Raw genomic sequence first — 13,606 nt, 5'->3', positions numbered from 1 at the left:
GGGATCTTCCCGGACCAGGGCTCGAACCCTTGTGCCCTGCATTGGCAGGCGGATTCTTAACCACTGCGCCACCAGGGAAGTCCCAAAGTATAATCTTTAAAAAAAAAAAAAGCAGTGAATTCTGGTTTGACCTTTTCCCTCGACCCCACTATTCTTTCCAACTTTTGTTTTCTTATCTTTTTTCCACTCCTTTTGCCTTTTGAAGATATAGGTGCTAATAGGAAAATCTTTCAAACAATACCTACTTTCTAACATATCAATAGATAGGCACTACTCCAGACAAAATTAGATACCTCCCCATTACCCAGCATGTGGCATTATATTAAGAATGTTGATTTACTTGTTTGTCTAAATCATTTTTTTGACTTCCGAGTCTTATTGCCCAAAGTCATAATTGTGTTTGATGTCAATAACAATAATATTTATAAACGTTGAATGAGTGAATCAAACTGTAAAGCACTTAGAGACAAATGAAGAAAAAGATAATTGTGAAAGCATATGTTCATATGGGAAAAGGGATATTCAAGAGACCCAAGAGTCAGCAAGCAAAGGCATTTCCTCATGGCAATAAAACAATAATTCATTAAATCAATATATTTTCAAAGTAGGAAATAACCAGGTTAATTAAAGTAGTGAAGGGACAGGGAATCTTCAAATTAAGGTCTAAGGTACACATGTGAATATGCAAATCAATTCTTATTTTTTTCCTCAAAGACCACTTCCTCATCTAAATTGATATTACTGGTGCTAACATACTTGAGATTCTCAGTTACTCCACTCTATAATTATGACATATTTAAAGAGCTTTATAGCCTTCATTTTTCTAAATTTATCTAATTTGATCCTTACAACGTGAGGTGCATTATTATTATACTTATTTTAAAGATGAGAAAAATGAAGTTAAGAAAGATAACATGACTTACAGTAGTGACTAATAAATTACAAAGCTAAAGCTCTAAGTCCCATTAGATTTCTGTGAAACTTTTACTTTTTCACATTTCTATGCGAAGTTACTGTTACAATTTCATATATAGAGTACAATATAAAAAGCTAAACACACAATAAGTGCATAAAGTTGTTAAGGACACATATTAATATGATTTGTTTGCATATCATTTTATTTGTCCAGAAATATCTATATCAATTTCTACATTATTCTTCAAATCATGCTTAAAATAGATCTTTAATATAATTTAATTTTTGGTTTGGGTAAATAATATATGAAGTATCGGGTTTTCAATTTTTATAGGCATTTGGAATTCGTATTTACATGAACCCAAGTTTCTGGTGTATTTTTGGTTTGCATATTCCTAGATTTCAAATTAGAAAGAATCAGTCTGTTAACAACATAAATCAATTTTAATTCATTACACTGAAAAAAGTGAATATAAACAATATTGATGAACATAAATTTTTAATGCAAGAAGCTAATTTGAGCTCCAAATATCAGGATAATTGGATATATTGGACACCAGCTGGAAGTGCAGAGAATACTTCCCCTTGATATTGACTCTTCTCTAGATCAATAGCAGTTCCAAATGTAGTAAAAAGCAGACACAATTTAACAGGACCTAAATTATTAAGGCCAGTGCATTGTTACTAGAGAGTTCATTAACAATGCCATCAATACAGTGTGGTTCATGGATGCTAGTAAGAGCTTCATGGAACATTTTAAAAGAGAATGAGATAACTCAATGAACTGATTTTAGTGGAAAAATTTAATTAGGTAAGAATAATTACATTAGTTAAATGAAACTTTTAATTGAAAACCTGTTGGCATTGTCTTATCTGCTTCACAGCTGTTCCTTAATCATTTATAAAGTGAAGAGTTTCTCTACATGGTGTTTGAGAAACATCTAAACATCTTGGAATTTGTGTATAAATGTTTAAAGTAGTTTAGACGGTGGCAGTAAAAACAAATAGGATATAGGATTTTCTGCTTGGGAAATGGTGCATTTTAAAGATATATATATAGGAAAGAAAGAAAATTATATAGAAAATATTCATGATGAATATATATAATTCTTGGAAAGAATGCAAAATATTCATCTCCTAAAGCTTTCACAATTCTAACATTAGCACTCCATGGACTAAATTTCATATCTTATAAAGATCTAAAAGCTTGCTGAGAAATAATGCTGTTTTGTAAAATTATCTTGTTGACTGTTGTTAAAGAAAATGGCATCCAGCAAGAGTTCTTGCAAGATTGAAAGCCCCAAATTGTATAGTATAAACATAAAGAGCCAATGAAAACTCTTCCTCTCAAAATGAACATTTAGACTGCCTGTTCAAAGTAGGGGAAATTGCTGCCACAATTTTTTGGGTAGCTTTTAGCTTAAGACAGAGAGTATTGGTTTGAAGAGACATAGACACTTATTCAAATTCACAAGTTTACAGGAACACCAAACAAATAGATCCATTAATTACTCATTGCATTAATCCTGGCCCTGGCCATTTCTTTTCTGAATCCCAGCAACACTATCGTCTGATACTGTTTCCTTCGCTTAATCTTCAAAGCATTGCTTAACTTGAATTTTCTTCCTAATTTACCAATTTGACTGTGAGGCTGAACCCATTCTATTCTTTTCCCTTCTCCTTTCTTTATCTTTCCTTTAAGCTCTTCTTCCTTTTAGCTCTCATGGGTACTAAATACCATACAGGTAGATACAAAATTCCATATTCCTTTCAAAGGAATTCCTTTAAAGGATTTTAAAGGTCTTTCACCATGCAGTTTCTGGAATCTCCTTTTATTCAACTAATCTGCAATACAGGAATCACTCTGATTAGTTAAAAACCATGAAATACAGGCATATTCATATCCTAACTCTGTAAGAGGGACAAAGGATGATAAAATCCTGAGATATTAGTAAATGACTTTGGATAAGAGAGAAAGGGTTTTAGTTTTTCTCTACAGAGTATCAGGAAGCCAGGGTGGGTTTTAGTGTGTGTGAGAAGTTTAACAGTGAAGTTGAAACAACAAAGAAAATATAATACAGGTATTGGCAGATTTTATTGGACCAGGTAGGAATTGGGTAGATTGTGAATGCAGACAATGGCTGATGAAAAGTAAACTTTGATGTCCCTTATTTATAAATTTGTATGAAATGTTGGTACAAAGTTTATTGCAAAAGTGCACAAAGCATAGAGCATTATGGGGAGGAGATGGATAAATTAGGATTTTGATTGTATTACAAAGGCCAATATAAAATCAGAATGAAAGGTGAGTTTTCTAGGAATGCAAATGTCCACCTGGTTCTAGCCCCTCCTTTTACAGATGAAGAAACTAAAGACTAGAAAAAACTACAAGGCAGATTTGTCCAGGTTCACATTGCTGGTAGGTTATCTGTCCAACAGCAGTCCTTTGTCTAGTAACAAAATGCAAGATACTGTAATATTTTACCACTTATATTTAAATTCTAAACTTGTCAGATAATGTGTGTATATTCAGTAACTTTTTTTTCTTTTTGAGCACTGAATTGTGGCATTGTGTACACACCACATTTTACAGGGATCAAGTTGTTGTTGTACGATAATTTCCTTCCTGCCCCTTCTCCTTCCAGAATTTGATCTGCTTTCTTGCACAGCATGAAGCCTGTTCCCTTATTTAGGCTAACAGTGGGTGCAGAAGGGTTGAAACATTATACTTTCTAAACTGGTCCCTTGTTTTGGATAGGATCCATCTTGACAAGATTACAGCTCTTCTGGTGATCATCATCATCATCATCTAACACCTGCCTATGCACCACGAGCCAGGGATTGTGCAAACTGCTTTAATGTATTATCTCATGCAGTCCGTGTAGTCCACGCAGCTGCTGGTAAAGAACTCCGTTTCAGAGTAGTACAAAGAGCCGGCAACACAGTAAGCATAATGGCAGCTGCAGTGTAACTGGGAGAATTGTCTCTGACAATTGGCTCCCGACTGGGTCTGAGGGCATTTCTTCTTCAATCCCTCAGTTTCGTTAGCAGCCACTGTGCACCTGCTCCGTGCCGGGCAGAGTGCTGGCTGCAGTGTGCCAGCTGAATGAGCGAACCCCAGCCTGCCTTCCATGTGTGACCCTCACCCTTGCTCAGAGTGGTAGATGATCCTCTGTCCCATTTAGGCTTGTGCTGATTGTGCGAGGGAGCTCCAGAGGTCAGAATCCAGCCCTTTCCCCACCAACCTTAATATTCATGTCTTCCGATTGAAGAATCAATATTAATTGTTTTTCTCGTGGAACTATCTGGTTTATAAAAGTGGTTTTTCCAACAAGGAAAAGATATGGCAGATCATCATTTTTCATTTTCAATTATAAAATGAAGAAACAAGGCAAATGGGGATTTAAATTTTTTTTATTATTTGTTTTAGATAAAAGATCTAGTCAATGGGCTAGTCAAAAGATCTAGTCAATTTTGTTGTGCAGTAGAGACTAACACAACATTGTAAAGCAACCATACTCCAATAAAAATTAATTTAAAAAAAGATCAATGAAAGAGCCAGGATTCATAAACTTAAACTCCGTGTATGAGACCATGCTGCTCTTTGTGCTATGCACTATACTTCAGATGGGAATACAGAAATGAGCAAAATCTGCGACGTAGGAGTTCCAGAATGGATCTGCCACCTGCCAGCTAGCATTCAGATCTCAAAGGAGACCTGCCTGCACTTATTTAATGGAAAGATAAATGTGTTCACGGAACTGTTACTATAAATTCATTTAGAAACAGGACAGAGGCTGCACTCGCATTCCTCCCAGGTCTGAGCTACTGGCAGATTTAGTTCACTGTACCTCTGGGAGGGAATACATTCTAGCTAGATGGCAAAGTGTGATTGTTATTCAGAGCTTCCTAATATCTATTTCTTTTACAGTTTAAATGAACTTTTTGGTTGAATTCATCAATTTGTTGAAAAATGCTTTTATACACTTACTATGGGCAAGTCAATATATGGGATACCGTGCATGGTATTACAAAGATAGGTATGGTTATTATCCAAAAGATGCTTGTATCAAGAAAGTAAGATAAAAAATGAGAAAGCATAAATAGTTTTATTAAAAGTAGAATGTTCAAGGAGGAAAGAAGATACAGATCAGTGACACTTAGTTTGTGAGGACTCTAGTTACTTATAGAATAAAATGAAATTTATGAACCGTCTTCCCAGAAAAATGAATGATCAGGGTTTTTTTAATAGCTGTGTTGGAGTAAAATTGATGTATTATACTTTCCATATTTAAATTGTACAATTTGATAGGTTTTGACCTAAGTATACACCCATATAACCATCACTATAATCAAGATATGATCATATATCATATCACTCTAAAGATTAGTTACATTTAAATGTAAATTATTAAATACAGTATTGGGTGTGTTGGAGCCTAGGTCAAGAGCCCAAATATGTAAAAAGTGCTTCAGCAATGACATTGTCATAAATGTAACTCTGCTGGCATAATAGAGAAGATAAATGGGAAAAGGCTGTGTTCCAAGTTCTCCCAGGCAAAACTCAATGGGGTACCCAAAAGTCATGTTACCAGGGGAATGGAATATTCCAGAAGACTGCCTCCCCATTGGGAAGGAAGATAAATACCTTTGATAGCTTTTTTTTTTAATTTTCTATTTTCTTAAAATTTATTCCTTTTTTTTTTGGCTGCATTGGGTCTTTGTTGCTGCATGCAGGCTTTCTGTAGTTTCAGTGAGCGGAGGCTACTCTTTGTTATGGTGCGCAGGCTCGTCATTGCAGTGACTTCTCTTGTTGCGGAGCATGGGCTCTAGGCGTGCAGGCTTCAGTAGCTGTGGCTCGCAGGCTCAGTAGTTGTGGCTTGCGGGCTCTGGAGCGCAGGCTCAGTAGTTGTGGCACATGGGCTTAGGTGCTCCGCAGCACGTAGCATCTTCCTGGACTGGGGATCTAACCCTTGTCCCCTGCATTGGCAGGCGGATTCTTAACCACTGCGCCACCAGGGAAGTCCTACCTTTGATAGCTTTTTGCAAAGAGAAGTCTTCAGAGTATCAGAGAGATTTTATGTAGCAATGTTCCCTTCTATGATCATATGTAGTTAAAAATTGTTCATTTCTAACTGTTTCATCCTTCATGTGAATAAAGGCTATGTTTTAATTTTTTATGACTCCTAGAACATCTATCCCAGAACTTTACAAAAAAGATGTTTAATGATGATGATTATAGTGATCAGAAACTGAAATAACATATGCACTCCATATGGACATGCTTGGTAATTTACTGCTTAGTACCAGAATCTTCTGTAAATGAAATCTAAGTACATAGAAATATTTTAACTAGTCACAGTATCCATTATTATTCCTGTTTTTATATATTTGGAAATGTTTCAATCATACATCCCAAATCAGAAATATTTAGCAATGGTAAATTTTATCATCTGAAACTTTTGAGAGCATCTAATCTCCCTGATTCTTCAATTATTTAAAAATATGCGGTGGATTTTTTCAGAGCATAAAAGAAATGTAAGCATACTTACATTTCAGTGTTCTTTCAATACTTTAAAGTCTCATCAGACTTGAGGTTACTTGAGATAGATGAAATAGCACTGGGTGACTAAACCAATTTCTGTGGCAGTAGCTCAACCAAAGAAATTAGCAGTCATCACTCTTCCACCTGCATCCACGTTGCACACTGCATGACTAAAAGTAATTAAACTAGATATGAGATAAACCCAGCAATAAGTTAGGGAGATGGCTAATGTATATTTAAAATGTATGAGAAGGCACTTCTTGTGATCTTTTCAAACCATCCATTTAAAAAGATCATTGTTGTTTTACTGAAATGTGTAGGACTGTATTGCACAGTTTTAAAGGTTTGCAAAACAAGTTTTTGGCTGACAGACATTCTTTGTAGGTTAACTAGCTTATTTTGGAAAGAAAAATAAAGTACAACTCCAGTCTAGTCTGAGATGGGCTCTCAAGGGGGCTCGTATTGCTATTGATAGATGCTTGACCTAGTAGTGAAACACGGAGGGCTGCACTCGGCTCTGTCTGTACCTGCCTAGACTGCGATTCCTTCTGGTCTGTATTCCCAGGGTGAACACATATTCTAGCTTTCCAATAAGTGTGATCTATTTATATATGTGAGTAATTATACTTGAAAGAGAGAAAATAGGATGGATTGTTTTGTCTTCCTTGCTGATTTATTTTTTCTCTCTGCCTAGATTTTGTCTTTGTAGTTTAGGATCTGAATGACTACGACTTTATCTAACCCCCTCCTATGTATTTTAATAATCAAATTGTATACATACTCCATTTTAATTTAGTTGGTTAAAATACAGTTTTGCTTACCTCTGAAGTTTTTTTAGAGGTAGCTATTATGTACAAGGAAGAAAATTTGACTTGGAAGACAAATGAACTATTATTTGAATCTCAGCTCAGAGATATACTGTCTTTGGGACATAATTGTCTGGTATTCAGCAGAACCTCCAAGAATATGAGATCTGCTGCCATCAGTTTCCCCTCCATGGCCTGTCATAGTTTCAGTGGGAATATGGTTTAGGGGAGATAGTTGGTTATGGTAGGTAGGATGGTGGTTCTAAGAATTAGACCTTGTCTGAATCGTGTTTTTAAGGCTTTTTTCCGAGTCTTATTTCTGCCAGAGTCTTATTATGAGAGTTTGGATGGTAGTTCTAAGAGCTAAGCTTTGCCTGAGTCTTGTTTTCTAAGTCTTGTCTCTCAAGGTGATGAAACCTTGAGAAGATTACTTCAACCTTGCTAAGCCTCAATTTTCTCCTCTCTAAATGATAAGAGTAATATCACCTGAAACATAGGGTCTTTGTGAAATGCATATAGAGAAATGGACATAGTGTGGCACAGAGTAAGCATGCAATGTAACTTGACATTAATGATAATATAAAAATGATGACAAAGTAATTAACCTGTGTGTCTCCTCTACTTTTCTCCTCTTCTGTTCTACTCCTCCCTTTTTTCCTCGTATTTTTCCATTGAGAGAAGAAAAGTCAAGGCAAAGGATTATAGAGTCAAAATGAGAGGGTTGAGGACTTAGCAAGAGCTGCTCAATCAAACTCTACAATTTAGAGTTGGGAGTAAAGATGCCCCGTAAGCCTGATCTTGAAAGATACTGTAGTACCTTTGCCTTTTGTAAACCTAATGAGCAGCAACTATATAGAATAAATCTACTTCTTTCATGACCTTGTTCCTGGTTAATGTTTCTATTCTGACTAACCTATTATAGACTTAATCTCATACATCAATGTATTTCTTATTTTGTGAATTTATATTTACCAGTTCTCCACAATCTATACTTTCCCTTACTTCGTAGTACATTTTCATTATGTAAATATTTACTGCTTATTAAGAAATTATATAGATTAATGTATTCAAGTACTTATTTATTTCTTATATTTTATAACTTTAAAACAATTTAAACTATTTTGCTTTATTAAATATAGAGCACTGAGCAAGAAACTAGAGAGAAGTATGTAAATTCTGGATAGATTTTCTAGAGTCAAATCCAGCTCCACCTCTATATGTTATGATTTTTAGACCAGTTACTTAACTGTTCTCTGCTTCAGTTTCCTATTTTATACAGACCCAGTGAATTTCCAACTGCATGATGGTTATGAGAATTAAAGGAAATGATTTAAGGAAAGTGCCTTACACATAATAAATACTGAACAAATGTTAACTAGTAATATTACTAAATTAAGGAAAAATTTCAAGCTTATACATTCTCATGAAAATAAGAAAACCACTTTTGATAAGCTGGAGTTTTCTCAAAACTTTCCAAAGTTGAAAGAATTTACATATGTACAGTTTTGCAAAAAATACAGTAAAGGAAAGCCTGACAGGATATCAAGTTTAAATGGACAACAGCTCCATATTATCACATAAAACAACTAGTCTAAAAATAGGACAAAAAAAGCACCCTAAGGGCTTCCCTGGTGGCGGAGTGGTTGAGAGTCCGCCTGCCGATGCAGGGGACGCGGGTTCGTGTCCCAGTCCGGGAAGATCCCACATGCCACGGAGCGACTGGGCCCGTGAGCCATGGCCGCTGAGCCTGCGCATCCGGAGCCTGTGCTCCGCAACGGGAGAGGCCACAGCAGTGAGAGGCCCGCGTACCGCAAAAAAAAAAAAAAAAAAAAAAAAGCACCCTAAGCAGATGAAAATATCAGAGAGAGTAGTTTCAGAAGTTCTATTTATTGCTTTATAATAAATTAACATATTTTTAAACTGGAAATTCAAGAAGAAATTTGATCAACAACTTTTTAATTATAATTTTTTTCTCTAGTATTTATCTTATAGTTTAATAAATATTGTCTTCCTTTTATAATTATATTTAAAATCACAGATCTTAAATAGTTTTATTATCATCTAGTATATCCTCTGATCCAGAAGCTAAAACTATGTACCAAAAATGATTTTCAAAGTTTTAATTAAGCAAAATTATTTCCGAGCATTGTCATTTTAGATAAGATTACTATTCTAGGATTTTCATATAAGTCAGTAAGTCATGGCAGGATAGTAGTAATATCATAGTTTGTGTTCTTTTAGTTATTTTGTGACAGTAGATCAAAATTTTCATCTTGGGAATAATTGCAACGGTATTTAGTAAACTTCCATCTTAAAAAAATGCAAAAAGTAAAGAAAAAGGAAAAAACATAAATTCTACTATCTCCCAAGAGTAATTATTAGTATCATTTTAGTGTATTTTCTTCCCTTCAGTTTTTTTTGTTTGTTGTCCATATAACATGCAATATGATGTTTCAGAATACTTGCTGTGAGCAGTGAGGCTGTTTGAATCTGGACCTCTCTGCTTTTTACCTGTGTGACTTTGTTTAGTTACTTAACTTCTCTCAACCTTAGCTTCGTCATTTGTAAAGTGGGAACAATATCAGTGTTTTTATTAAACCATTACTGTGAGAGTTAAATAAGTTGAATAGTACATATTAAGTACTCATAAAGATGTATATAATGGTTTATGCTAGAAATACAGTTCTGTATAAGCTATTTTTGCAGTTAGCATTTTACCACTTGCAATTTCTCATCTGAATATTTTTCAAAACATGATTTTTAATGTTTATGTGAAATACATTGTGATTTTATTGTGTTTCCTTATTTTGAACATTCAGTAGATTTCCACTCTATTTTATTTTTTTAGAGAAATAATGTATGTAGCTTTTGTTCTTATCTTTGATTTTTCTCAGGGCAAATTCCAGAAAGAGAAATTACTAGGTGAAAAAGAACATGGATATTTTAAAACTCCCTTGTGGTGCGATCTGCAAAATTGCCCCTTATCTTCCCTTTAGTAGTATCTGAAAGTGTTCATATCTCTATACATTTGTTGACAGTGATTTTTTAAAACTTCATTTTATTTTAAAATCAAGTGTGTCTCTCATATCTTGGTAACTTTTTTTTATAACCATCCATGTGGTATATGAAATATGTCCTCTGAGTGTTAACTCAGGCCAAAGACAATAGCAGTCTGATCCTCAGGCTCATGCTCTGTGCCTGTATCAACTCCACTACTCGAGTTTTCACTGTGCAGCCCTCAGAGTGTGTGAAAGTAGTCAGCTGGTATTTACCAAATGAAGGTTATGAATCTGAGCTCTATTCCCCAAAGATTTATGAACTATAAAATGGTATTTTTATTATGTTCTGTCACTGCATTGTGCTGTTTAGCTGCCTTCCATTTTATGTGGTTAAGTTCCTGAGGATACATTTGCATGAAAGCTACTGCGTGTACTCATTTTGTATTGTATTGTGGCAAACGCTATTAATCTACAGGGTTCCTATTCATTTTGGAATTCATTTCACAGCTCACTAATTTTGTGAATGAGAAGAGGAAATATATGCTTTTATTCCAAACCATGCCAAGCAGATGGCCCAAAGTTCCTTGCTGCCCGCATTGTCAGTGGCTCTCTTCTGTAGGTAGTGAGCCTGGCATTGGTCCGTCAAACACAATGTGAGGGTCCATTTAACACAGCACTTGACCGTCACTGAGCCTCTGGTTTGTTATGACTTATAAACATTTTATTTTTTATCATCCACCTCTAAAGTGGTCAGTCATTTGAGCAGGTGCAAACACAGTAGAATTCATATTCGTCTTACTTGAGAAGCCAAAATGAATTTGTATTCATATGGAAATTTGGGGAAAAGAAGACAGTACGGGGGATTAAGCTTAGTTTCTTGAAAAGGGATTAACACATGTATTGAGATTGATTCAACACTCTAGCATCATTTCTGAGATTGAACCCTTTGAAAAGCTGAATTGCAGAAAAAATTAGGGTTTATATCTTTAAACTTTTTAGGTGAATCTCTTCAAATTTCTTTTTTCTTCCTATGCCAGGAAATTATTTACTTATTTACTTTTATATACAATATGTAATTTATGTAACCATTCAAAATGTTCACATTGGCATTCCTTGTGTGTGTGTGTGCGTGTGCATGTGCACACACGCACACGCATGCACGCATGCAGTAGAACAGAGTAAGAGACAGAGGGTGTGACAAAAAATGAAATAATGCATGTCTGCACACATTTCCTACTTCAGCAGAGATACTAGGATGATATGAAATTGGGTTATCACTTCAGGAAAGGGAGGGTAGGTCAGATGTTCTAATGGAGCCCTTGAAGTAATTTGATCACAATATCTTATTTAAGAGAACCACAGCATGTGGAGATACTGTTTTCTCCCTTACATGAAGAAAAACTGGGTATTTATTTCTCTCACCCTTTCTTTCTCTCCACTTCTAAACCACCTATCATGGGTCTCCCATGTTGTATTGATGCCACATTTCCTTTTCTCTCGGCTTTCAGACGGATGCTGCTCTCATGTATGATGCTGTGCACGTGGTGTCTGTGGGCGTCCAGCAGTTTCCCCAGATGACAGTCAGCTCGTTACAGTGCAATCGACACAAACCCTGGCGCTTTGGGACCCGCTTCATGAGCCTAATTAAAGAGGTGAGTCAGGAGAAGTACATCTGTCCTGTCTTGCTTGTCCTCAAGCTGAATGAATTGAGATTATTGCATTTTTCCTAACAGGTGACCTTTTACTTTTATCTCTTAAATTAAACTTTCTACCTTTCCCCATACAAGCAAAATTAACATTTTTACTGAATAATATGGAAGGGAAATGGATTTCCTACAAAATATCTGTGATTGTGTGAACAGATGAAAATTAGTGACCTATGATTTATGACATTGTTAGTTTTCACCTTTCTGAATCTTTATGTATGTTACTTTTCATTTATGTGGAAACATAGATGTTTGAAGAATGTTTATGTCATAGGCCACATGATATGCAATGAATTTTTAACAGGAATGCCCTTTGCACTACACTAAATTACACCCAATTTGTAAGTTTTCAAGAATTATTTTTTAGAGCTATGGTTCTTAAGTATAACGTCTAGTTATTTTAATTGTATTAGAGTTAACATAAAACAAAATATATGGATTCATGAAAGTGCAAAGTTTACTTCATGTTGCATAATACAACCATTTTTATGGCCATGTATCATTTCTAATTATGTCTGTTATAGTTTTAGACCAAGCATGCCCATAGTGAGAAAAAAAAAAAGAAAGAAAACTCTTAAAGATCACACACAAACATACACACTCACTTCATACACACATATTCTTCCCATTCTTCCTCTCATGAAGGAAATTCCTTTGTCAGCTAAGGATACTTTTTATTTGATTACAACAGGAGTTTTTTTAATTAAAGGAATTTTTATTAAAGTATAGTTGAGTTAGGAGTTTTTATATGAAAGTTTAACTATGAAAATTTAATCTTTGCTATGAAAAGTCACAGCTGTTATTACCATATAAAATTTCTTCTTTAATGGCTTAAAAGAAATCATCAGCTCATCATATAATAAATTACTCATCATGAAAATAAAAGTGCAAATAGAATCATAATTAAGAATCATCAGGTCCTTGGCAAAGAATATCCGTGAATTTTCCTTGTCTAATTGTTACTGAACTCTCAGATAGATGAAATGATACTCCTAGAACAGTATGCAGTTCTTTTGTTACTCCACATTCTATATTTACTTCTGGTGTAAAAAACTAAGCATCACAGGGCTGCAAACATAGCACCCTGGTTTGGCTAGTTGAAGAAGAGCTTTTTCTGAATGCAGCACTTGACAACTGAGAAGTGTCAAACAACCCTGTGAGAGGCTGTTGTATGAAACTCGCTATTGTATTTATTGTAGCGTGTTATTGAGGATCTTGTCCACTAAATCTGGGGTCCACAACCCCTGGGCTATGGACCGATACCGGTCCACGGCCTGTTAGGAAGCAGGCCACATGGCAGGAGGTGAGCAGTGGGTGAGCGAGCAAAGCTTCATCTGCTGTTCCCCATCGCTCGCGTTAACGCCTGAACCATTCCCCGCCACCATCCATGGAAAAATTGTGTTCCGTGAAACCAGTCCCTGGTGCCAAAAAGGTTGGAGACCGCTGCACTAAATCACACAGGGTCACTCTTATGAGGACCGAAAAGAGACATTTCTGTCAGGTCTCAGTACCAGGAAAAGCTGAGTTTCTCCTGGGCAATTGGTGTGTCTTAAATTATGGATCCTGTATGTTACAGTTCATCATATTTTCTTCTTTGCTTTGGTTGCTGGAAAGTCCAGAATTGAATTTGTGATT

At 35.4% G+C, this 13,606-nt stretch overlaps 1 protein-coding gene across 1 annotated transcript in view; it reads left to right on the top strand.

Annotated features, from left to right (window-relative positions):
• The window catches only part of GRIK2 (glutamate ionotropic receptor kainate type subunit 2), a 653,415-nt gene that overhangs the window by 396,357 nt on the left and 243,452 nt on the right, over positions 1–13,606 (top strand). Inside the window, exon 8 of the mRNA XM_027089701.1 lies at positions 11,774–11,917. Coding sequence (XP_026945502.1) covers positions 11,774–11,917 — 144 coding nt within the window. The remainder of the gene's footprint in view (positions 1–11,773; positions 11,918–13,606) is intronic.

The sequence above is a fragment of the Aethalodelphis obliquidens genome, unplaced genomic scaffold (genome assembly GCF_003676395.1).
Source record: "Aethalodelphis obliquidens isolate GAN/ISIS:26980383/991018 unplaced genomic scaffold, ASM367639v1 scaffold3, whole genome shotgun sequence".
Taxonomy (NCBI): Eukaryota; Metazoa; Chordata; class Mammalia; order Artiodactyla; family Delphinidae; genus Aethalodelphis; species Aethalodelphis obliquidens.
Note: the sequence above shows the minus strand (reverse complement) of the source record. Positions and strands in the feature narration are given on the sequence as shown.